General features: G+C 38.3%; 1 protein-coding gene across 1 annotated transcript in view; it reads right to left on the reverse strand.

Annotated features, from left to right (window-relative positions):
• Positions 1-4,539: 4,539 nt before the first annotated feature.
• The window catches only part of Itfg1 (integrin alpha FG-GAP repeat containing 1), a 137,751-nt gene continuing 117,521 nt past the window's right edge, over positions 4,540-24,769 (reverse strand). The window contains exons 12-18 of the mRNA XM_034523105.2: positions 23,480-23,588; positions 21,381-21,424; positions 17,575-17,653; positions 12,453-12,577; positions 11,811-11,893; positions 9,029-9,146; positions 4,540-5,883 (exon numbers count right to left, since the gene is read on the reverse strand). Coding sequence (XP_034378996.1) covers positions 5,824-5,883; positions 9,029-9,146; positions 11,811-11,893; positions 12,453-12,577; positions 17,575-17,653; positions 21,381-21,424; positions 23,480-23,588 — 618 coding nt within the window. The 3' untranslated portion in view covers positions 4,540-5,823. The remainder of the gene's footprint in view (positions 5,884-9,028; positions 9,147-11,810; positions 11,894-12,452; positions 12,578-17,574; positions 17,654-21,380; positions 21,425-23,479; positions 23,589-24,769) is intronic.

Below are 24,769 nucleotides of genomic sequence, written 5' to 3' on the forward strand. Positions count from 1 at the left end.
CTTTTCCCCTCACTGTCCCCTCTCCCACCCAGCCATCTCCCTCCCTTTGCCCCCTGCTGCTTTCTTCTCCCTCCCAAATGGCATTGAGGTATCCTCACTTGGGCCCTTTGGCTTGTTAACCTTCTTGAGTCCTGTGGGTTGTGTCCTAGGTATTTTGTATTTTAGCTGATATCCACTTATTAGTGAGTACATACCATGCATGTCCTTTTGGGTCTGAGTTACCTCACTTAGGATGATATTTTCTAGTTCCATCCATTTGCCTGCAAAACTCATGATGTTTTCGTTCTTAATAGCTGAGTAATATTCCATTGTGTAAATGAACCACATTTTCTGTATCCATTCTTCCATTGTGGGCCATCTGGGTTGTCTCCAACTTCTGGCTATCACAAATAAGGTTCACTATGAACACAACGGAACATGTGTCCCTATGGCATGGTGGGGTATCTTTTGAGTATATGCTCAAGAGTGGTATAGCTGGGTCTTCAGGTAGATCTATTTCCAATTTTCTGAGGAACCTCCAAATTGATTTCCAGAGTGGTTGTACCAGTTTGCAATCCCACGAACAATGGAGGAATGAGGGAGTGTTCCTCTTTCTCTACATCCTTGCTAGCATTTGCTGTCACCTTAATTTTTGATCTTAGCCATTCTGATTGGTATAAGGTGGAATCTCAGGGTGTTTTAATTTGCATTTCCCTAATCACTAAGGACTTTGAACATTTCTTTAAGTGCTCTCAGCCCTTAGCGATTTCTGTATTGTGAATTCTGTTGAGTTCTATACCCCAGGTTTTGATTGGGTTGTTTGGTTTTATTGGTGGTTAGCTTCTTGAGTAGATGAAACTGAGAGCAGAATGTTGATACTTTCAGACATCAGAATAAGTCCTGTGTGTTTAAAATTTTATTTTCAAGGTAGCAAAGTACCGAGTTTCATTATGGCATTTGTGTGTGTGTGTGTGTGTGTGTGTGTGTGTGTGTGTGTGTGTGTGTGATTATACTTTGTCCTTACTGAGCATCTCCTCACCTCACTCGTCCTCCCTCAGTCCATTGGCCTGGTTCTTGCTGGTCTTCCTCTTCTAATCTCGTGTCTTGTACATTTCATCATTCTTTTTACTTACTATAAATTTGTTACTCCTGCTAGATCACAGATTCAACTAGGACATTCCATATCTTTCTTTTGGAGTCCATTTTGGCAGTATTTTCCCAAGAATCAATCAATTTTGTATAAACTTCTAATTTCACTGGTATAAAATTATCCCTTTAAACCATTTTTAAAAAATTTAAAAAAACGTACACTTTTCATTGTGCTATCTTTTTCAATTCACAATGTTCCATAATGTTTCTTTGCTCCTTTTTTTCTTGATAAAGCTTTTGCTCTAATGGATTACTCTTGGGTATAAAGTCCAGTCTCTATTCTCGTGGACAGGTGAATCGAGGAGGGCAGCTCATCTCTGGAGTGCTTGTTCAGCGCACATCATATCTCCGTTTCCAGTGTGTCTCAGCTTCATTCCTTACCTTTTGAGGTAGTTATTGGTCAAGAGCATCTTCTTGACTATTTATTTTTCAAGCTTAAGAATAACCAGGAAGGTGGACAGCCAGGGTGCGAGTCATTTACAAGGACTGTTTTGCCACCAAGGCCTCTGGAACATCATTTAACTTTTGAATTCCCATTGAAGTAATATTTAGGTGTTTGTAAGAATGAAAGGAAATGTGAGGGGCTAATGCAAATCAACAGTGCTTTGGCAATGTGTTTACAGTGTTTTCCAAGTGATTGTTAAGCCTCTTATTTTATGTGTATGAATGTCTTGCTCACATGTATGTCTATACACATTTGTATGTAGGGCCTGTGGAGGTCAGAACAGGATGTAGGATCCTTTGTAACTGGAATTACAGATGGTTGTGAGCCACCATTTGGGTGCTGGGAATTGAACCTGGGTTTCTGGAAGAGAAGCCAGTGTTCTTAACTACCGAGTCATCTATCCAGCCTGATTGTAAATCTTAATCAGCTGTCATTCCTCAAAGGTGGAGGACCACTGAAATAGAATCAGTACAGAGAACAGCAGGAAGTGATGACTGGTTACTATACCAGGAGCCAGAAGGAAAGAAAAGAAGCTACATGTTTCCAGTGCCTTCTGTATACACACTACTAATCTTGGGCTCTAGAAAATGTTCTCCATGGTAGGCTGTGTGTCTCATTCTCCTCAGGGGCCACTGGCCACTGACCTGAGCAGGTTTCAGTTGGTCATGAGTGTGACAGAAGAACTTCTGAAGACAGCTTCAGTTAGACAACTCTATTGCTCCAGGAGTAGGGTGTATAAGTGCTCTAAGGGGTATGGGTGGAAAGGGCTGATGAATGGGAAGCTACAGTGGTGGGACTTGTGTGCTAAGTGTAAGTACTCACAGGGCTTATCTGTTGTCTCACTTCCCTTTGGCCTCCAGGACTTGGCTTCATGGACTGTTACTGGCCAATGATGATTGTTTCCAGCATCTCTGAGATTACAGAGTTGCTTAATCTCTCTCTCTCTCTCTTTCTCTGTCTCTCTCTCTGTCTCTGTCTCTCTCTCTCTCTCTCTGTGTGTGTGTGTGTGTGTGTGTGTTTGGGGGTGATGCTGTAGAGACAGTGGCCCTGAGGGTGAGGGAGGGCTCATCTGGGTGTTTCTAGGAGCCTTGGGCTTAACTTCTGGGTCTTTGTCCTCTAGCCTTATAATATGGGCTCATAAGGGTGGAAGAGGGGAGTAAAGGGGAGAGGGGTGTTGTGGGTTAGGTAGTAACTTCTGCCTAATTAAATCATTTGCTTTTTCTAGAGCAGCTAAATCAGCCACTGGACAATTCTCAGGGTCTTCTTCCTCATTTGAGTCTTCCCCTTTACCCTCCTATACTTTTTCCTCTAATGGATTATCCTTAGGCTTGGATATTTTTCCTATGCATTTCGTGATGACAGCTATCATGGGGAGGAAAGAGAGGGGCAAAGATAGCCTTCCTGGACTTCCTTTTTATGAGCCAGGTAGGCAACATGGGTCCAGACACCAGGGTCAGAAATATCTGCCTTTCAGGACCCATGGTGCAAATTGAAGTACCTCATTCCAGAATTCTAGGCCCTCCTTTTGGGGAATTTAAGTCCTCTTGATTAAGTAAGGCCCTAAGGGAATGAATTTGGAAATCCCTCTAATTTGATGTTGAGTTCACCATTATAGAAAACAGTGGAAGTGTGGACATGGTCAATATTCCAAGGCAATTTTGCCACTGGGGGAGTGAATTTGCTCTAATTATCACAAGCCTGCTCCCAGATCTAAGAGACTAGTAACTGTCCCTAAGACTTCTAACTGGTTGCTGTGCGACCAGTTTTTTTTTTTTTTTTTTTTTTAACTGAGCAATGCAAAGGTTATTGCCTACACCCAGTTGTGCTGTTGGGGTCTGAAAAGAGGGTACAGGGACCTTTGGCCAATGTTGGGGAGTTGCCTTGACTGAGAGGCTTCAGTTCCACAAACTGTATCTGGACCGTATGCAAAGGTACAAACTGAAAGTAAAACAAAGAAAGGAAAGGAGACAGCCAATCCTCAGGTGGGATGGTTAGGCGAAAATGCCATTACTCACAAACTCTGCATGTTCCAGGAGTCCCTTTCAGGTGCCACCTGTGGGTTTCTCTTCTCCAGATGGATCCTTAGCCACTGGCCCAAGAGGGTAGAGGAAGAAGTGGTGAGCACGGTTTGGACCACCAGAAGGACTTCCAAGACAGTTTCAGTGAGACAAGTCTACTTTATTGCTGGAGGGTAGGGTGTATAAGGGCTCTAAGGGGCATGGGTGGAGAGGGCTGACTGATCATAACAGAGTACCTAATTATGTGGGCCGTAAGCTAGAGCAGGACTTGTAAGCTGAGCCATGTAGCACTTGCAGACAGCTCTGTACAGGGTCATCCTCCAAACAAGGCCAGGTAGAGAAAGGGAAGTCCCATGAGAAAGGGGACTCCTTCATTTAGCACCGAGCTTGGAGAGCTATCCAGACGTGGTGGACTGTGACCTTAATAGCTGGGTTCTCCAACAACAGGTGTTTCTCATTATCCTTGTTTGACTGATGAAGAAACCAAAGCTTGACAAGACATGACTAATTAAAAGTCATAAAATTAGTGTGGGCTCTGATGCTCCCTCCAACACAACATGTAAAATTAACACAAAACCTCTGTTGAAGCTCAGTGTAGTGACACTTTAAAAAAAACCAAAACCTGCTATACCTAGTAAATGATGTAAAAGTTGAGTTGGGTAATACAGAAATATTGACACCAAATATATTTTAATTGTCACAATCTTTTATCTATGACACTATTCCTTATAGATTCTGACTCCAAGTTTTAGAGTTCATGTTTTACCAGCTGCCAGGTCTGAAGGGGAATTGTCTTTGTAAAGGTCAGGGTCGATCCATTTGATGAACTTGGGTCCTGTCCGTGACTCAGAGGGAAGAGGCCGGTCCTGCCACCTCAGTGCTCATCCACAGGATTTACTCTTGTCATCCCCTAAAGCTCCAAAATAATTACTCAGTTGCTGGCCACAGTGTTTTCACTCAGTAAGGAGTGTTTATTAAGAAGATACATTTACATGCTTAGATAGAAATAAAAATGAACACATGCCCTCCAGTGAACTGCAGTGAGGAAAGTAACACAAACAAAACTGTTCCAGAGGAAATTTTATAATTTACAGCCACAGCATGTCTTAATAATCAGAATTAAGTTAGCTTTGATGATAATTTTATCACCTTTTTCCTGAACTCTAGATTTAAATAATTTTAAAGTAAATTTTGGCAATGTAAAGTTTATAGTATGAAGCGTGAGGTCTGTAGAAATGAGCTAGACTTTCCTGTCTTCTGAGGACAGAACTGTGATGGCACACTGACACCTCCAGAGTTTGCCTCTATCAGTTCCTTTCAAGAGATCAAATGATTACATTACTGTACAAGGATTAGTATTCAAATACCAGTCTTTAGGATGCAGTTACTCTTGGATAGTATTATAGCTAGTCAAGCAGATTAATTATATAAGATATGCACCACAAATAATTTAAGTTTTCCAAAGAGTATGTCCTTATGTCTATGGTAACAATCCATCCTATATAGTAGTAGAATAAAATCACCGGTAGTGACAGCTGCTGCTTGAGCACTTTGTGTGCTGAGGCACTGAGCTAAGCACACTGTGTATATCACACAGTGTATGCTCACGATAACTCAAGTGAACAGGCATAGTGGTCTCATCATAGGAACAAAACCAAGGCTTAAGAGAGGCTAAGTGGTAGCCAGATTCAGATAATCCTAAGTTGTAGAACCAGGCATCTAAGGCGATCTGTCCTACTATAATTCCAAAGCCTGGCTAATTATTCTCATTGTGTGCCATTCAAGAGAGCTCTGATCTGCAGTGAAGAATGTTAGTTGAATAACTTTATCTTCCACTTATTGGTGGAAGTATGCATTTTTAAGGTAAAAAGCAAAATCAGTTTAGGCAGAACTACCCTGGCCCCAGGTCATTTAAATAGTTTTTATTTACATGTCCTTCTACCTTCATCATTCTGATAACAATGTAAACACAAATACACCCAGTACATGCAACACATTCCACAAAGGAACAAAATGTTCAGTACTGCCAAATAAAGAACCTAAGTTATTATATACAAAGTGCTTAAAACAGACCTTATGAGATATTCAGGCCATATTTATTTCAGTATTTTCCAATAATTGACAAGGAAGGCATAATTTATAAATATCTCAAGTCCATTATTTTTTTTTACCAGGAGTCAAAATTTAGTATTTCACTAAAGCGATTTCCAGGATGTACTACTTAAAGCAGAGTCACATAGCATCAAAGTGAAACCGGTGTGCTTCCTGCCGTTTTTCTCTATCGTCGGCTTTCTGAAAGAGAATTGTAGTTTAAGTGCTAAGAAAATTAGATTCATTTCTGACACCAGTTTAGCACAAAACAGGAATGATATTTATAGTGTAACATATAATGTATAGTGTAATGATATTTATAGTGTAATATGAGATATTTTTATAGATCTAGTAGCTATTTTAAAATTACAGATATACTAATTGAACTTAAAAAGAAGAAATGTTTTGCACACACATTATTATCATTCATAATCTACTTGAAAGTGAGAGTAAACACTAGATGCTAGAAGAACAGAATCTCTATTTAACACTGATGTTAACAAACCAGTCTAAACTAATTATATTAACATTATTTTTTAGTTAACCTTTTAGTTTAGGATATATTTATTGACTGTTTCTCCTAATAAAATAAAGGGATTAAAAAAATGAAGTTTTCTATTTTGTTCTTTAAGAAGTTTAAAGCCTAGAAAGGATTAAAAAACAAAACCTACATCAGGATTGACCCTAATTATGTTACCTTTTGGGAGATCACTTTTGGGTTTGAGTGAGAAAAGGGCAAGCTTTGAAAATACTATTTACGGAAATGGGAAGAGGCATTTATTTCATACTGGGAGTTTTAGCTTGAGGAAGCAGCCCAGTCATATCCACTGGAAACAGTAGACATCATGAAGCCAGCACAGCTGAGCCGAACCCTGCAATCGCTGTCCTCCTGCCTCTCACATTCACTGTCCTCCTGTCTCTCACACTCTGTCCTCCTGTCTCTCACAGTCTCTGACCTCCTGTCTCTCACACTCTCTGTCCTCCTGCCTCTCACTTTTAGATTTTGGTATCTGTGTGTTGCATTCTTGAGGAGTTTCTGCATTATGATTCATCTTATGTCTTTTTCCTGAGAAAATTATGTCTGAATCGTTATAGGAATGTCACAAACTTACTATCCCTTGTGATTTTAGGGAAATAACTTTATCTGGCCCTATCTGAAGTCTTCCTTATGTCCTGGAGATCGTGATAAGCACAGATTAGCACAAATCTCTAAATGAGGTCATGACTCCAGGGATCTTCTTCGGGCAGCCTCTGTCCTAAGTGAACTCCAGCAGTGTAACTGGAACAGGGTAACATTAGAGAGAGTTGACAACTCCAGCTGGCCAGGAGAGTTGATAACAGATCCCAAGGCCTTTTCCCAGAATGCTTAGAGCTCTGTGAAAGTGTAGTTTAAAAGAGAGGGGATCATACAAGGTACAGTCCTGAAGAAACAGAACTCAGTACCTAACATAAATTTACTAAAATAACTTCTCCTACTAAATAGTGAAGATGATAAGAGGATAAAAATAAAAGGAGTTAGGTGTTTGCTATTCATAGAAAGACTGGTTCAGGTATTTTCTATTTGTCTGGAGCACTTTAAAACTGCAAATACTGCCAGCTTAAAAGAAGGCTGTCATATTTGCATCCGTGGAGACATTCTCTAGATTCTCTGAACTGGAGTTATAGGAATGATAATAAAAACGAAATCTGTTGTGTTTGTACTTTCTAATTGTGACTGAACTTGTAAACCTGGACATGGAATGAAGAATCAAACACATGTCTAGAGACAAAATGATGTAATCTATACTTCTTGGATAATCATTAGTCTGTTTTTGTTCTGTGACTCCTGTATAAAGAAAGAAGCAACCAGATTGCTAGTCAATCAGAGCTGCAAGATTCCCCTGACCACCACAGCAGACTCCCTCTCTTCTTACTGACTTCTTATCTCCTCTTGGCAGTCAACTGCTGAGCCTGCCCCTGGCTAGGAAGCCTGGTGAGTGTGGAAGGAGATGGAACATAGGAAAGGAAATGTCTCACAAAGACAGCAGGCATATCGTGGATCGATATGATATAGAAAGGGGTATGAGGGCCTGGGTAAGGAACACGTATACATCTAGACAGTGGATTGTCACCTGAAGTGAGCCAGAGAGTGAGAGTGACACAAGGCTACACTCCATGACTGCAATGGGTCTAGTGCTGTAGAAAGGGGAGAAGCTGAAGTCAGAAGACCGCCCAGGTCTAAGGACTGAGGTAGAGAATTGGCAGTAGAGAGGCAGATGTGGGCTGAGCTACAGAGACTCTCAGGAAGGTAAGAATCAACAAGGTGGCTGAATAATATTGTAGGTGGATATGAAAGGAGAGAGAGGGAGCTTTAGAATATTGGCTTTGAGCTAAGCAACCTTGGTAGAGATCATTGTAGCAACTGGAAATGAAGAAAGAAACATTGAGAGAGGTGAAAAGAAAACATTTTGAAATAATAATAGTTAATTTTAGATGAAATCTGCAGTTATTGTAGAAAAAGAAGAAAGTCTTTGACAGAATGTGCAGAAAACTTGCATGGGGAGAATGGAGAACAGCAGCAGCCGGCAGAAGTGGGAGGCTAGCTGAAGAAACAGGAACAGTCACCGCATCACAGCTGATGTAATACCACGTTCACACCACATCATAGCTGTTGCGACACCACATTTATACCATATGAGATCTGGTGATAAACGAGGAACTTGGTTCCTTCCACAGGTCAAGAGAGAGTATTTACAATATGTTGCTTTTAGACGAGGTCCACAGCCACCCAGCCATCCTGAAGTTAAGTCAGTATATAGTTTTTCTTTTTTTTGTTTTTTGAGACAGGGTTCCTCTGTGTAGCCCTGGCTGTCCTGGAACTCACTCTGTAGACCAGGCTGGCCTTGAACTCAGAAATCCGCCTGCCTCTGCCTCCCAAGTGCTGGGATTAGAGGCGTGCGCCACCACCGCCCGGCTATATATAATTTTTGGTTATTATTTTTGGAACTCTTTCTTCTGAGTGACAAATCTACAAATATTTATTAGAACAATCAAAATATTCTCCTTCTCACAAGTCAAAAGAGCAGCCAGGATAAAATAGTAATTTTAGTTAATGAAACATGATTCTGGCAGGCATGACAGTCCAAAGAAAAGAGAAAAGACCCTCTCCTCTGTGACAGAGAAGCCTTTTGGAGGGCATTGCTGGAGCCGACTGGCTGTGTATTTGATATTACCTTCTTTTCTTCTTTGTGTGGAGCTAGGGAATGAACCTATACCCTTGACCAGTGAACTATATCCCAGCTTCTCAGTTTTGAAGAGCGAAACACTACCATAATAGATGAACCAAAGTTTATATTAAAAAACAAACCTTTTCCTGCCAATGTAAAATGGCAATTATTGCCAGGATGAAAACGCAGACTCCAATGAGGGCCACTGCAGTCAGCAGCACAATGTTACTTGGTGTCAGGTACAATTTGGCACTCCAGCTGTAGATAAAAAATAACAAAATTGTAAATTTTAACATGATAACAAGATTAAATTGAGATCAGAGAGCAAAGCAGCTTATAAAAGTTTATTTGTTAAATCATTCACTCATCTAGCAAAAGCAATTAATTTAGATAAGTTGAAGAATATTGATGATCCTAAAGTGTGCATGGTTTTCTTAAAGCTGAACTAAATTTCCCTTTTTCATGTATGTTTTTTGGAATTAAACTCAAGGCCTCATGTGTGCAGGGCTAACACTTTACAAGTGAAGGATACTTACATCTTTCTGAAGTAGAATTGTTGATATTTAATATGCACTTATATTTGAGTTTGATCTTTGGAATTAAGTAAACTTACCAATAGTACTTTAGACAATCAAAGATGTCTTTTGAAAAAAAATGATCTGTTGAATTTGAAACTTTCAACTCTAAAGGCTCTGTAAGTCACATGATTTCACTAAACCTATGTGACCCCTACCAGTCCATGTAGTACAAGTAAAGCAGTCATATGTCTGAGTGGGTGTGTTTTTTGATAGTGGTGTAAAACTTGCACCATTTCTGTGTAATGATGGATGTTTTAAATTACTACAATAACTTTCATGATGAGACTTACAGAGTCACTTAGCCTCTGTTAATGTCAATGTATATACAATGCCACTAACATAATTAGGTCTTCTCTCTTAAAACACTAAAAGCAGTACAGCACCTGTAAACACTGCAAAGCCTAAATTTGGGGTTTTTATTGCTAACTCTGTGGGCAGTTATGCACACAGCGCTCGTGTTCTACCTGGAAACAGGAAATGACTGTGTTCTCATTTAAAAAGATTTATAAGGGCAAGAGCATTCTAATGAACAGCAAGTAGCTATTGATTTATTTTGACATAATTAAAATTTATTGATCATAAGTTAGTCTTTAGTTACTAAATCTCAGAATATACCTCAAACAAAAATCAATTAGGGTTTTTATTATGTACATAAATTTGAAAAGGACATTTCTTTGTAATGAGCAAAAGAAACATGAAAAATATTCTGATTATGGAAGAAAGCTATGGCAGGACTTTTCAGAAATTCAGAAGAATGAACCTTAAGAAAATGAGTGTTACTAAGTACCTAACAATAGAAAACAAAACTATTTTTTTTTTTTTTGGAGGCATAATCCTGCCTCAGCCTCCTGGGTACTGAAGTTACAAGTGTGAGCCACTATGCTTAGAATAGATCCAGTTTTTAATAAAACCCCTCTCTCTGTCTTTGTATCTGTGTGTGTGTGCGTGCATGTCATGCACATACTTGTACATATGGGTGCCTATGGAGGTTAGAAGAGGGGCTCGGATCTCCTGCAGCTGGAATGGCAGGTGGTTGTGTGTCACCTGATGTGGGTTCTGGGAAATGAACTCAGGTCCTCTGCAAAAGCAGCAATTGCTATTTATCATGAATCCATTTCTTTAGCCCATAAAACTGTTTTTATTTTTTTTCTCTTGAGCTTTTTTAGTTCCATTTTTTAAATAGATTTTTTTTCAAAGCTCAAGATATTTGTCATTTTGGTTAAAAGAAAATACAACATCAATCTTCAGTTGCCTACTTAAGAGATTTCATGTATATTTTCCAAGAGATATACATATATAAACATATACATACAGATATCTTCTTTTAAATAAATGGATAGATATATTCCATTCTGGTTGTTTCCTTTCTCTTCCTCCCTATTATAGCTGTTGCATGTCCATGGTAGTAAACATAAAGCAGTCAGTACAGTACACTGTCTGTCAGTGCTACATTTTCTGTTCTGTAGTTTCCCTGCTCCTCATTCAGATTTTATAGTTTGTTGTCAACTTAATTTGGAAAAAGGTATCACAGATATATTAACACTACATCATTAAAAACCAAACCAAACCAACCAACCAACCAACCAACCAACCAACCAACCAAATAAATCAGGGATAGGCATGGTAGTTCCAGGTACTCAGGAGGCTGAAGAAAGAGATTGGATGGAGCCTAGACAGTTTGTTGAGACTATTTATAAAAACAAAGCAAAGCCTCAACCCAATCCAATCATCCATCAGGCAAGTAACTGTTTTTAATAATGCTATCTTACACATACAGTGAAATGTTGGCCAGTTAGTTGTCTAGCAGGAAAGGTAATCCTGGTTTATGATATTTATTAGTTTTCATGGGGTAGATTCTCTTACAAGAATAGATTTTAATATGGCTTTATGGAATAAAGATAGAAAACTGTGGACACAGTCAGCTCATGAGATGGCATGAGTACTGGAGCACTACACAGTCCTAGTACATAGATCTAGAGTTCTGAATGCAGCCCATGTAAGGTTTTAATAAAAAGGCCAGAGCTAAGAGAGGAGCTCACTGCTGCAATACTTGCTTGACATGCACAAGGAAATGGGTTCAATTCTCAGCATTGCAAAACACTATTATTTAAAACTAATGAAAATTAAACTTATACAATGTGTACAAATAAGCAATTAAGCTACCTTTTGTCCTGATAGGAATGAATTTATTCCTTATGAAACATCAGGTAGGCATGTTTAATAATTTAAAATTAACTAGGTGAATTAAGTGTTGGGCACTCAGTGTAGGCAATAAATATGAAATTTTATCAAAACATGCCACTGGGTATCTACCAAATTGAGTTCAATCAAGGATGGCTATTACCTTCGAGGGACATTGTGAGGATATGGAATGACAATCAGCTGGGAATTTGGAATGATTGCTGTCCACTCTTGTTTTCTTATAGACTGAAAAGAGAATTTAAGAACACTTAACAGACAATACATATACCCCCCCCCCCCAATTATTAGTTTAAATATGGAAAATGACAAACCATCAAGTATTTTGAGAGTTTGAAATCCAAGGAAAGGAGTATTATATTTGTTTGTTATAAATCCATCCACCCAACAAATGCTTATTGGACAGTTTTAGCAGGTATTATTCAAAGTGATATGTGTAAATGCTGATTGGAGCTAAAATTCAAGTCAGGAAATCATGTAAGTACAATAATGCTACTTTTTATGTTAACAGATACTGCTTATGCTGTAAGTGATAAAAGTATTAAGAGAGAGCAGGTCAAAAAGTCATGAAGAAGTGGAAAAACTATATAATATCAAATCATGGTACACTCTAAAATAAGCTTAGACAGGATACTGTGAATCAGTTTTTAAATTATTTAATTGTTTAAATTATTTAAAGGCTACTTTATTAAATAGCTGAATTCAAATTCCATTATGTTCAAATTATTAGATTTAAATGTTTAAGTGGTGTTAAAACAGATTGTAAACAAACTAAATGTTTACTTGCCTTCTCTCCAGATGGACGGGGAATACCAACAAAAAGATGATCCAGGAAATTAGCACTTCGGCCTAAACCAAGTACATTGTAAGGCAGCTGAAGAGCTAAGTGTGCTGACTGGCTGAGCTGTCCAGCTAGATTTATGAAGACAAACAAACAAACAAAAACACCTTTGGAAACACTGCATTCATCAAGTCTTAAAGTCCTAAAATGTTAAATCCAGGTATAAAATATGAGATGAACATTCAGTTAATTAATATTAACGATTTACAAAAAAATATTTTGAGATACAATTCCCATATCCACTTATATAGTGAAATGGTTTTGAGAATATCCTAAGAGGTCACCTCAGTGAGTACAATGGAATTTTAGGACATTTTAATCACTTGAAAAACTCAATACATAAGGCTGGACCTCCTGTCAGCAATGCTACCCTTCCAGCTGAAGGCAGTATCTCTGATATGCTTTCTGTCTTTTCTACCAATGGGCCTATCCCAACACCAACATGAAGACATTATAGATGTTTGAGGTGTTATTGCCAGTTACTCCAGTATCATCATTACAAATTATATACATGTACTGAAATGTCACATCATACCCAATAATATGTACAGTTAAATTCTGATGTATCAATTCAATGTAGCGTATACTTGTCCTATTTCATACTCATGCAAGGAATTATATGAAGGTTCAAAGCTCCCACATCCTAGTGAACACTTGCAGTCACCATCTTTCTGGCTGGGAGCAGCATCTCTTAAGAGTTTAATCTGTTTCATTCTATTGACAGTGTCCTTTGCCGTACAGAAGCTTTGCAGTTTCAGAGGTTTAGTTTGTTATCAGCATGGCAGGAAGCACATTGGCAATACAATGACAATGAGCAATACAATTCAATGAATTAATATCTTCTCCTATTTTATGTATTTTTAAATTTATTTGATTACTTCATGTAACTATTATACTTTGCTTCTAATAAATTTAAAAATGAAGCTGATGGAGGATTATTTTTTTATTATACTATCTTACCCTATTCTACTTACTTTTTAAGTTCAGCTTATAGGAAGTGATTCTTTATGTTGTGTTACCTTAGCTAACTACAGTAAAGAATGATCTCATCCCTATATGTGCTGAGTGCTTCTTATTTTTCAGGTAGTGTCTGAGTTTCAACCTGTACTGTTGCACATAGTAGCTTTGCACGCTATGTCGTCAATAGGCAAATCCTGAACTGCAGCAACAAAAAGGAATAAACCAGCAGTGTGACTGAGCAGTGTGAGAGGTAATCAGATTTTTTCCACACTAAATATATTCACATAGCAGAGAAATTACTACTACAGAGTGTAGACAATAATGTATTGCTAGCAGAAACTCCAGAATAGATAATATTCCTCTTCTCACTTTCCATTCCCAAAGCTGTTATGTGGACAGTTGTACTTTCAGCATTAGACTCTGTATTGACTATAACTATCTTACTAGAAGTAAGTCTGAAGGGTTGTTTTAGAAAATGGCAGATAACAAGCAGGCATAGCACACTAGAATCTTCAGGGAATACATTGGGGAAAGCTGGACAACACATTGCTGTCCATAAAAAGGTGAGCAATGGCCCTAAACCTCTACTTTAATAGCAAAGTAAAAGAGGAAGTTTTACAAAGCAGAGCAAGGGGAAAAATGTAGTGTCCATCCTGGAGGGACTGATGCACCTGGGAGCCATCCTGCCTCTAGGATATACAGGAGAAACTCTGAATTAGCAGTGCACACCAATATTCAGCAAGGTGGAAACCTGGTTGAAGTTACAGTCTGTAAGGCAATATAGATGGGTTTCAAGTGGCACTCCTGACATACTGAAGAACTAGCCAGTGGTGGTACAGTATTCATGGGCAGACCAGAGGTATGACTGGCCTATAAAAAAACTTCCCACTCATCGAATCAACAGCTGTGACCTGTCTTTACAAAGGACTGCTTAGGAGTGTGACAGGCATTATGGAGACAGAAAAAAAATTCTCTCTCTCTCTCTCTCTCTCTCTCTCTCTCTCTCTCTCTCTCTCTCTCTCTCTCTCTCTCTTTTGATTTTTGGAGACAGGGTTTCTCTGTGTAGCCCTGGCTGCCCTAGAACTCACTCTGTAGACCAGGCTGGCTTCGAACTCAGAAATCTGCCTGCCTCTGCCTCCCAAGTGCTGGGATTAAAGGTGTGTGCCACCACTGCCCGGTGAGAAAAGGAATTCTAAGAGTCAAGATTTGAACTGTAAAGCAGGCAAGAACTTCATGGTAGAAGGGATGAACATTTACAATAGCAAAGATGAAACTATGAGTAGAACATTAAAGATCTATGGGAAACTGTAAAAGATCAAATATATAGCTCACAGGCATACAAAGAAGTTCATGCTAATGGCATGGAAAACATCAAGTTATGGCCATCCCGCCTCCACGCCTTGTTATACTTTGATGGGACAAACTGTTTTTCAATAAAATGATAGCAGATTTCCCAAATCCAAAGAGTAAAACCTCCCCACATCATAGCTAAAATACTAAGTGTATAAACAAAGGACACGTACTGAAAGCTGCAAGAGAAACAAGTAAAGGAAGTAAATTACATAATATAAAGAATCTCATTGGAGTAACACCAACTTTCACAGAAGAAACTTTGAAAGTCAGGAGGGCTTAGAATTCTGAATTCCAAACTCTAAAAGACGACTGTAAATGCAGACTACTACACCCAGCAAATAATGTCATAACTGAAGAGGAAAACAACAGATGCTCTGCTGACGATGAGGACAAAAGAGAACACTTAGTCATTGGTGGAAATGTAACCAGTCCAGCCACTATGGAAATTAGTATGGAGATCCTCAAAAAACTAAAACTACAACATAGCCTGGGTCTAGCACTCACTGCGCATTTATTTACACAAAGAACTCTAAGTCAATACGTCACAGAGATGATTACTGCCTATGGATGTTTACTACAGATCTTTTCACACGAGCTGAACTGTGGAACCAACCAAAATTTCCCACAATAGAGGGAATGGATAACAAAATATGCTATTTATATACAATGGAATTTCTTCCAGCCATGGAATTAACTTGTAGTCAAATGGAAATAAGTGAAGATAATCTTATCACAGGAAGTAAGCCTGTCTGAGAAAGACAAATATCCCACATTTTCTTTCACTTTAGGTCATGAAAGCAGAAGCAATCCCAATAGGGGACTCGTGTGGAGAGTGATGGGGAGTACAAGAGGCAGGTGCGCAGCGTGCATCTGTATTTGTGAGCATCTCCTCATTGCAACACAGTGTATGCACGGTGATTTGTAATCCTGGTTTGCACTGTACATGGTACTTTCTAGGCAGCACACCAACGACGTTCTCATTATGGCAGTGCTTGTGCTGTTAGTATTTAAATACCTCATTTTTTAGCTGGGGAGCAGCCTCAAATTGTGCTCATACATTGTACTTGAGACACTGCATTCTTATGTCCTTAGTTTTTCTTCTATGTTTAGTTCTTATCATATGTGCTTTCCTCTCTGCTCCTAATAGCTGTTTATCGTTGCATTGTCTCAATGTGTTTCGACATTGAAGCAAACACAGTAGAGGACCAGCCAGCATAACTATGGTAGCTCCATGACAAAAGGCCCAGAGACATCAGAGCCTCTTTGTGACCAGGTATATAAAAAATATATAGCATATGATTTTTAAGAAAAATGTGGGATAATACAGGACTTTAAGATATTGATATATAGCTATGATAAGTAGGAGATTTCTCATTTTAAAATTAATAACACAATCCTGAGACAATAACCTTTTGATGGTGTGAAATGAGTATTTTTTTGAAACAGAAGTGGATTTAAGTTGCTAAAGTGTAGATTTAAGTTTCACTGATAATTTACCTGTGGAGATAAGTTTTGGTTTTGGAGCAACTGGTATTCCCGAGTTTACCAACATTGCCAAATAAAGAGTTTCAGAACATTTCACTTTGCGGTGAAACTGTTTGCATCTTAGGAAAGAACTAAAAGAATTAACAGACTATAAAAACATAGTATGTATGGAAATTAAGACTTAAATGATTTCTTTCTTGTAGTGGTATATCAAAATATTTGAATATGATATTTTTATCAGAAATTTCCTTAAAAGTTTTAGAATATTTTTGTTTACAGAATGTTTATATGTTGAATTATTATTTTTTTTCTGGAGACAGTGTTTCTCTGCATGGCCCTGGCTAACATGGCACTCACTCTCCAAACTAAGCTGGCCTGGAACTCACAGGCCTGCTTTTGCCCCCTGAATACTGAGATTAAAGGAAGGTGTCACCACACCCATCATAATGAATTCTGACATGCTTATAGTAAGCTAAAAAATAAACTCATTGTAGTACATTTAATAATAATAACAATAAGTTATTATTAAATAACTTATTTAAATTTAATAAATTATTTAATAATAATAATTAAATAATTTAATAATAAGACCATTATATACTACAAAACTGTCCACTAACATGTTCATATGTTCTTTACGGTTATTACAGCAAGCCTGTTTAGACTACTTTGTGGGTAACACTCTATGATTTTTAAGAAAGAAAATTCTGTTAAGATGTATTCTTCGTGCAGGCAGCTAGATCTACTGTAATCTGCCACTGGACACATACACACATCCTTTAGTTGGTTTCCTTTTTGTCCTAACCAAATTTTGTCATAATGTTTGCTGCAATGTACAAGTAAATTGTACTTCTATAAACATATATCAAAAACCTCTTTCTAAATCTTGGACTTCTCATGCCACATTTGAAAACATAGAATTGGTTTAGATTGTACTATTAATTGGATTACTAGTTTTTACTTCTTCTAAAATGAGCTTAATTTATATGACTTACCATTTCAATCTTTAAGATAACTCAAATTACCTCTCAATTTCTGCTATTTCAGTTGAAAAATAAGGATACTGGGTTTGGCTCATCATAATAATTATACATGAAAAAATGTTAATATTTTTGTTCTAAAATCTCTTGAAATTTTTTTATGTATGTCTATAGAAAAGTGCAATAAAAGGAAATTTTATTCATATTGTGATGTATGATGATTTTTGACAGTAGCTTGCCTTTCCAGTATATTGAAGGAAGATGACTGTGGATATCCCACGTGGTCTTACCTGAGCCGTTTTTGAGATATCCATTTGCATCTACAGTTGTGTACATGATATAAGGTCCAGGCTGATTCACTCCAAAGGGCTGCAGGAAGAAAGGAAATAGTTGGTCTTGGGAAGTAAGTGAATGATTTGAATTTCACGACAATTTATTATACATGAAAATTTCATACATTTATACACAATATTTTGATCATATGTAACCTGGTACTTGCCTCCTAGCTCCAAAACCTCATACCACTTTCATGTCTTTTTTTTGAAATAGCCCAATAAGTCCAACTTTAGTGCTGTCTACTTATACGTGTGTGTGTGTGTGTGTGTGTATGTGTGTGTGTGTGTAAGGTGGTGAATCTACCAGAATACAGGAAGTCTACCAGTATCCATATATAGTTATGTATATAAATATATAACTTAAATAATTGTTAGCTACTTAAGAGAACATTTCCATAGATACTAGTTCAAATTAAACATGGTTAATAGAAAATTATTAAAATTACAATTATTTATTTGTGTGTGTATGTGTATAAGTATTTGGAAGCAACAGAACATGTGTGGAAATTAGAGGACAACCTGCAGGAGCTGGTTCTGCTTTCTACCACGTGGATCCTGGAGATCAGACTAATGTCACCAGGCTTGGCTTTTATATGCTAGGCTATCTCACCAGCCTCAGCACACAATTTCCAACACCTTACATTACTTGATGGTTGCATTAATAAAGTTTAGAATTTTAATGAAGTATTTTAAAGATCTAAAGTCTCTACTTTATAAACAAACTTGTCTTTACTATTCTGGCTGCACCTAGAACTAAGCTGCATGAGTTAGAGAGGGGTGCAGGTTGAACTAGAGAGTTACTGAACTACTATGAGTTTGACTATCAGTACCAAGAAAATCTCAGACTTCACCTCAAATATGACAACAATTTTATCTCCACACTCCTTCCTTATCTTCTTTTCTTCCTTTCTTTTTTGGATTTTTGAGACAGGGGCTCTCTACATAGCCCTGGCTGTCCTGGAACTCACTATGTAGACGAGGCTGGCCTTGTACTTAGATCTGCCTGCCCTTGCCTTCCAAGTGCTGTAACTAAAGGTGTACACCACCACACCCGCCCCGTTATATATACTGAATTGCTACGATTTCTTAGTAACATAAATAAATGACAAAATTTGTTTATAATTACAATCAAGTGAAAATATTGACTTCTAGTTTTATCTCATATAATTGTTTTTGCATTTAGAGATATTACTTTCCAGCTTTTCCTGAGAAACTTACAGAGCCTAATCAGATTGATAGTTTATCTTGATTCTATTTATAGAACTGTCTTTAAACTTTAAATAAAATGATACATTTCCTCTCTTTGAAATCAACTCTAATTAAAAAGGATATAACCTGTAGATTGTAATGAACATCCTGTTAAAAGATAAGCTCCTGAAAAATTTTTACTTGAATAATTACCACAAAAGTAAAATTGTAGTGATCTTAGAAAAACTGTCCTTCAAAAATGAAGGAGAAGCTTGAGCATGGGCTGTAATTAGCTGGTAGAGTATTTGGCTACTATGCATATAGTCCTGGATTTGATTCCTGGCACCATACAAACAGCATGGTGGTGCATACCAGTAATCCTAGCACACAGACAGTGAAGACTAGAAGATCAGAGGTTCAAGGCCGGCCTAAGTACATGAGACATTATTGAGTAGGAAGGCGAGGGAGGGAAAGAATGAGGAAGAAGAGGAGAAGGAAGAGGTGGAGGACGAGGAGGTGGTAGTAGAGGAGTGAGTGAAGAGAAAGAGGAGAGAACAATGAAGAAGAAAGATGAAGGAGAGAGAGGAAGAGGGAGAGGAGGAGGAAAAGGAGGAAAAGGAAGAGGAAGAGGAATCTCTCCTGTGTTTTAATCCCTGATACATCCTTCGCATTCTTATGAATGTAGGTTCTACTGATGACAAATCAAGAATTTCTCAAGTACTTGACAATTACAGATTTGCTGGGAATCCGGCAGCACCATCTACAGCAAGAGATGCAGCTTCTTCATTTATCTATTTTTAAAGTTTAAACCTACTGTTGAATCTGTGTATCTGTTTCTTAGCTTCTAGAAGTGTGTTGCATTGGTATTGGCAGAGGATGTAGTGATGCATCATTTAGGTTAGGCCTGCATTTAAGGACTAAATACTTACTTCCCGTCCAAGTGTCGGCTGCTGCTAGTTCACAGCGGGATCCTTACTGGCAGCCCTTCTCAGCTAAAAGAAGTTGTGTCCCATGTCTGAGTGTAATATCTGTGTGACGTAGGCGTAGAGAAGCCCTGGCCCCTCTCCCTCAGTTGAGGCCGTGTGAAGAATCACTCAGCTTTAGGGCTCTCCATGCGTTGTAAACCAACCTCTCTCTTCTTGCCAACCCTGCTCTCCTCACTGCTTCAGAGTCATTGTTCCCAAGTACAGTCAGGATGTCTCATCTATAGGAAGTTTCTCAACTACACATAAAAGTATTAGCATTGTAGTCCTTTAAATGGATTAAAAAGATTTAAGACTTGAAGCAAAATACCTAATTTTGTGTTGAAATTTCTCACTGACCCCAAGACTTGGGAAAATTTAATTTCTCTGAGGCTTAGGCTTTTTTTCTTTTAAGTAGTACAACGGTGGCTAATTTTTGAGGCTGGGGAGATTGCTAAGTGGATGAAAGCCTTGCAAGCCTTAAGACCTGAGTCAGACTCCTGTAATAGCTGGATGCAGTCACTGACTGACTGTCTGTCTGTCTAACTAGCATCTATCAATCATCTATCTATCTAATATCTATCTATCTATCAATCATCTATCTATAATTCCAGTACTCCTTTGAGCAAGATGGGAGGCAGAGCCAGGAGAATCCCTAGAAGCATGTGGGTCAGGTAGCTGGGAGTATGTGGCAGAGTGGCACACACAAGAGACCAGCTCTCAAACCAGATGGGAAGGTGAGGAAAAACTCTGGAGGTTGTCCTCAGATGTCCATATGTGCCTTCCCTCTCTCTGCACACATTCATGAATGTGCTTGATTCTGTGCTCTCTATCACTTATACAAAGATGAGTAACACTGTTCTTTAGGTTGTGTTCTACTATAGTCATCTAAATCAAAAAACTAAGTGTGAAGCAGAAGTAGTGATCCTCATACAAAAGTTGGGTCTTTGTTTGTCTTGTTTTAGGACACAGTCTTCCTTATCACAGGCTGACCTCAAACTTCTGTACACGCAAAGGTGACCTTGAACTTCTGAGCCACTTGGCTTTAGCTACTATGTACTGGGATTATAGACACAGACCACCAGGCCTGGTTTTATACAATGGAGATCAAACTCAAGGCCTGTGCTAGTTAGAAAGCCTTCTACTAATTAAGCTACATTCTCAGTTGTTTAGTGATAACTTTGTATGAAGAGGTACCAAATTCTAGCAATTTCCTTGTATAAGACAGATAATTTAATGTCTACCAAACACTAATAACATCTTTGATGGTAACCTATTATGACTATTTTGTGTATATTTATTTATTCTGAAGAGAATGTTAATAAGCTTATCAATTTTATATGTATGAGTGTTTGCCTGCGCATATGTATGTATGTATGTATGTATGTATGTATGTGTACCATGTGTATACAGTTCCTGAGCAATCCACAATAGGGTCTCAGATCCCTAGAAATGGAATACAGATGGTTATTAACTTCTGCATAGGTGCTGAGAACTAAACATGGGTCCTCTGCGAGAGTAGTAAATGCTCTTAACCACTGAGCCACCTCTTTTAGGCCCCTGAAAAATTTTTCACAGAAGTATTTGTGATGAAGAATTAAATTTACTTACTGTTATCTTACGAGGACAGTCATTAGAACACAGACCACTAAGAACTGTGGAAAGATAAATAACAGCCTAGTATTACTGTTACGAGCTTAAATTAAAAATAAGATCTAGCGTCCACCACCCAAGCCTCCAAGTCTATTAATGCATCCACGGACTCATGATCTCAAATAGGAACTGGTTCAATTTCTGAGCAAATTAAATTTCTGTTCACTATATACCTATATATCTTTAAAAATTAATTTAAAAATTTAATATCTGTGTATATTCATGTATGTGGCTGTAGATACATTTGTAACATGGTGTATGTACAGAAGTCAGAGATAAAGTATAAGTAGCAAAAACAAAATAGTTATCTTTCAACATTAACTGACAAATCAGGGTTCTCAGTAAATGAGGATCAGAGTGAACATTTTAAATATACCACAAGGAGAAGGCCTTGTACAGCTCATATACCCACTGGTGAGAATGTGATGTTCATGATAGAAAGAAGGCAAAGATCCCCACTCTCCTTCTTTGTAGGTAGCACAATAAAGACATAAAAGGCATGGGCATAAGAGAAAGAAAAAGAAAGAAAATTGCCCCTCCTTATGAATGGTTGTCTGTAAAGAAAAATTCCCCCAAACAACTATTTAAAAAAAAAATCTTCCGAGAATCAGTAAGTCCAATGAGGCTGCAGTGCAACATTTATTTCCACATACTAAAAACAATCATGTAGAAATCAAATTAAAAACCAACAGTATTTGAAGTCTTTCCAGAGAATGCAGGCATACACACAATAAAATACACAAGGCCTTTATGAGCACAGCTGCCAGCGAGCCAAGCACCTGTAGGCAACTGGCTGCAGTAAAGAAACAACACAGAAATGAGAGCACAAAGTCACTGCTACAGAAGATGCACATGGAGAGACTAGAAAAAACTGGGAAGTCCTGTGTTATGTTAGAAATGGACGTAGTGGCAGGACGCCATAGCTTTATCACACATATGACTAGATGTGTATCCATGTGAAGCCTGCCTTCCATTTTTCTACTTTCATCCATAAAGAACCTGGAAAAAAGGACAAACCACTACTAACAGGTATACCAAGCACCCAGAGCCTGCCCGGGTTTTATATACATGAAAAAAATGTGTAGGAGTCAAGGCCCAGGGCAAGGGCTGTGGAAGAAGAGCTGAATGCCAGCCTATGAATGTGGAAGAATGGCGCTGCAGACACAGCTCAGCGGTTAAAGAGTACTGGCTGCTTTTGCAGAGGACCTGAGTTTGGTGGCTCACAACTGCCTGTAACTCCAGTTTCAGGGGATCTAACACCTCTTTTGACCTCTGAGGGTTCCTGCATGCATGTGGTATACATGCATACACCAGGCAGCCGCATATACAATATAATAAACAAATGTAAAAAAGTGTAGAAGGAATGATGGCAAAGTAGGATCATTTGACAAATGGACTGTAGTGGTACCAGGTAAAAATGTGATACAAAGAGTATGCAAGTAATATAAGAACATGTGTATGGAGGGATAGGGAAAGGGAACCAGTGAATTCAGGAGAGGACAGCTGATCCTCTCAGGGCTGGAGAAGTGGCGTTGTAGTTTTCAGAGCACCGAGTGCTCTTCCGGAGGATGCTCTTTAGATGCCTCAGGTTCAGTTCCCAGCACCCACATGGCAGCTCACACTGTCTGAAACTTGACTTACAGAGGACCTGACACCTTCACACAGACATGGAGGCAGGCAAAGGATCATGGGCTACACAGTGAGGAAATAGATTTTCTAACAATATAAAAATTTGAATTCTTTAAAACCAATGAAGACAAAAATAGAAAACAGCTGAAAAAGTGTTCTAGGTTGAAGAAGTCTGGAAAAATGTGAAAAATTCAACTGATATCCTGGGCAGAATACTAAACCAGAGGGAAAGGGAGTCACTGTTGGGACAGCTGCTGTGTTTGAATGTGGCCTATCACAGCTAGCACAATGTGCTGCTCAAGTTTATCTCCTGCTCTGCAGGGCTGTGAATCATTGCACAGAAGTGTGTGCTTATATCATGAAATGATTAAAAAGACAGAGAGGAAGGGAGGGAGGGAAGGATGAATGCTGACATCTAAAATACTCACCAATGACTTTAACAAAATAAGCATCTGCTTCAAAGTTATTTTTGAGTGTATGGATGGCAACATCATTCTTGGTGTATCCTTTACTGAGGACTATAATGTCCAAGATCCCCTGAAAAAGCAAACATTGTAAGAAAAACTAGCACCATGTGACTTGTGCTGTAGTATGAATAATTGTTATCCTTAAGGTTTACACTTTAAAGACTTGGTTGGCAGCATGTGGGAGGTGGTGGGACTTTTGGAGATAGGGCCAACTCGTGGTATGTTCCTGATGTCCCTGAAGAGGTACTGTGATGTTAGCATCTTTCTGTCTCCTTCACCATGTGCTCATGCCATGATGCACTATACTACACAGGCCAAAAGACGTGGGCTGAAACCCTCCATCCTTTTAAGTTAATTTTCGCAGCTAGCTTGCCACTTGTAGAGAGTTGACTAACACATGTTTTCTTTAAGTACATGCTTTAGTAAGTTGTTTAAAATAAGCTTATTGAAAATGTGTGCACACAACTTAAACAGTAACCAAAAAGAAAATAGTCCTGGAAAATAATTGTTAGCATTTTGGTATATTTCCTTCTGGTCATATGTCCATGAACTGTGATTTTTTTTTTTTTTTTTTGAGATAAGGGCTTACTATGTAGCCTTGGCTGGCCTGAAACCGGCTAGCCAAGTTTATAGACTAGGTTAGCCTCAGACTGACAAAGATCCACCTGCTTCTGCTACAAGAGCACTGGCATTAGAGGTGTGTGCCATCGTGCCCGGCCTTCAGCTTTCATCTTTAGATTCATGACTGTGTGTGGGGTGGGATGGAGGTGTAATGTGAAGTCAAGGACAGCTTTAAGGAGCTGATTCTTTCTTAGGGCTGGGGTTCCAACTCAGATTTCCAGGCTTTTGCTGCACATGCTTTTTACAGGCTGAGACTGCTTTGTGCAGTAAATTTCAGACACTCTGCAAATGCAGCCAGGTTACCAGTCAGCCCTTGCAGTACTGGCTTCACCCTTACCCCTCCCTTTTATAAAGCAGAAATTCAATTCATTTTATGGAAGAAAAACCATATATTCACTTAAAGCTGACAGTCTTTTGCATTCTAAATGTTAGCAACATATTTTTTCCCTGTACATTGACTATATTCTATTCTATTAGAATAGAATATATTCTATTTTTCTATTAGTCACAGAAACTGGTGCAGCAGTTTCTATAAAGACTTTTACATTAAGGATATAAAGTATTTCACTTATTTGAAACATTCTATTTCCCATATTTAAAAATAATCTAAAATTTCATTTGTTATATTTT

This window comes from Arvicanthis niloticus, chromosome 18, assembly GCF_011762505.2.
Source record: "Arvicanthis niloticus isolate mArvNil1 chromosome 18, mArvNil1.pat.X, whole genome shotgun sequence".
NCBI lineage: Eukaryota > Metazoa > Chordata > Mammalia > Rodentia > Muridae > Arvicanthis > Arvicanthis niloticus.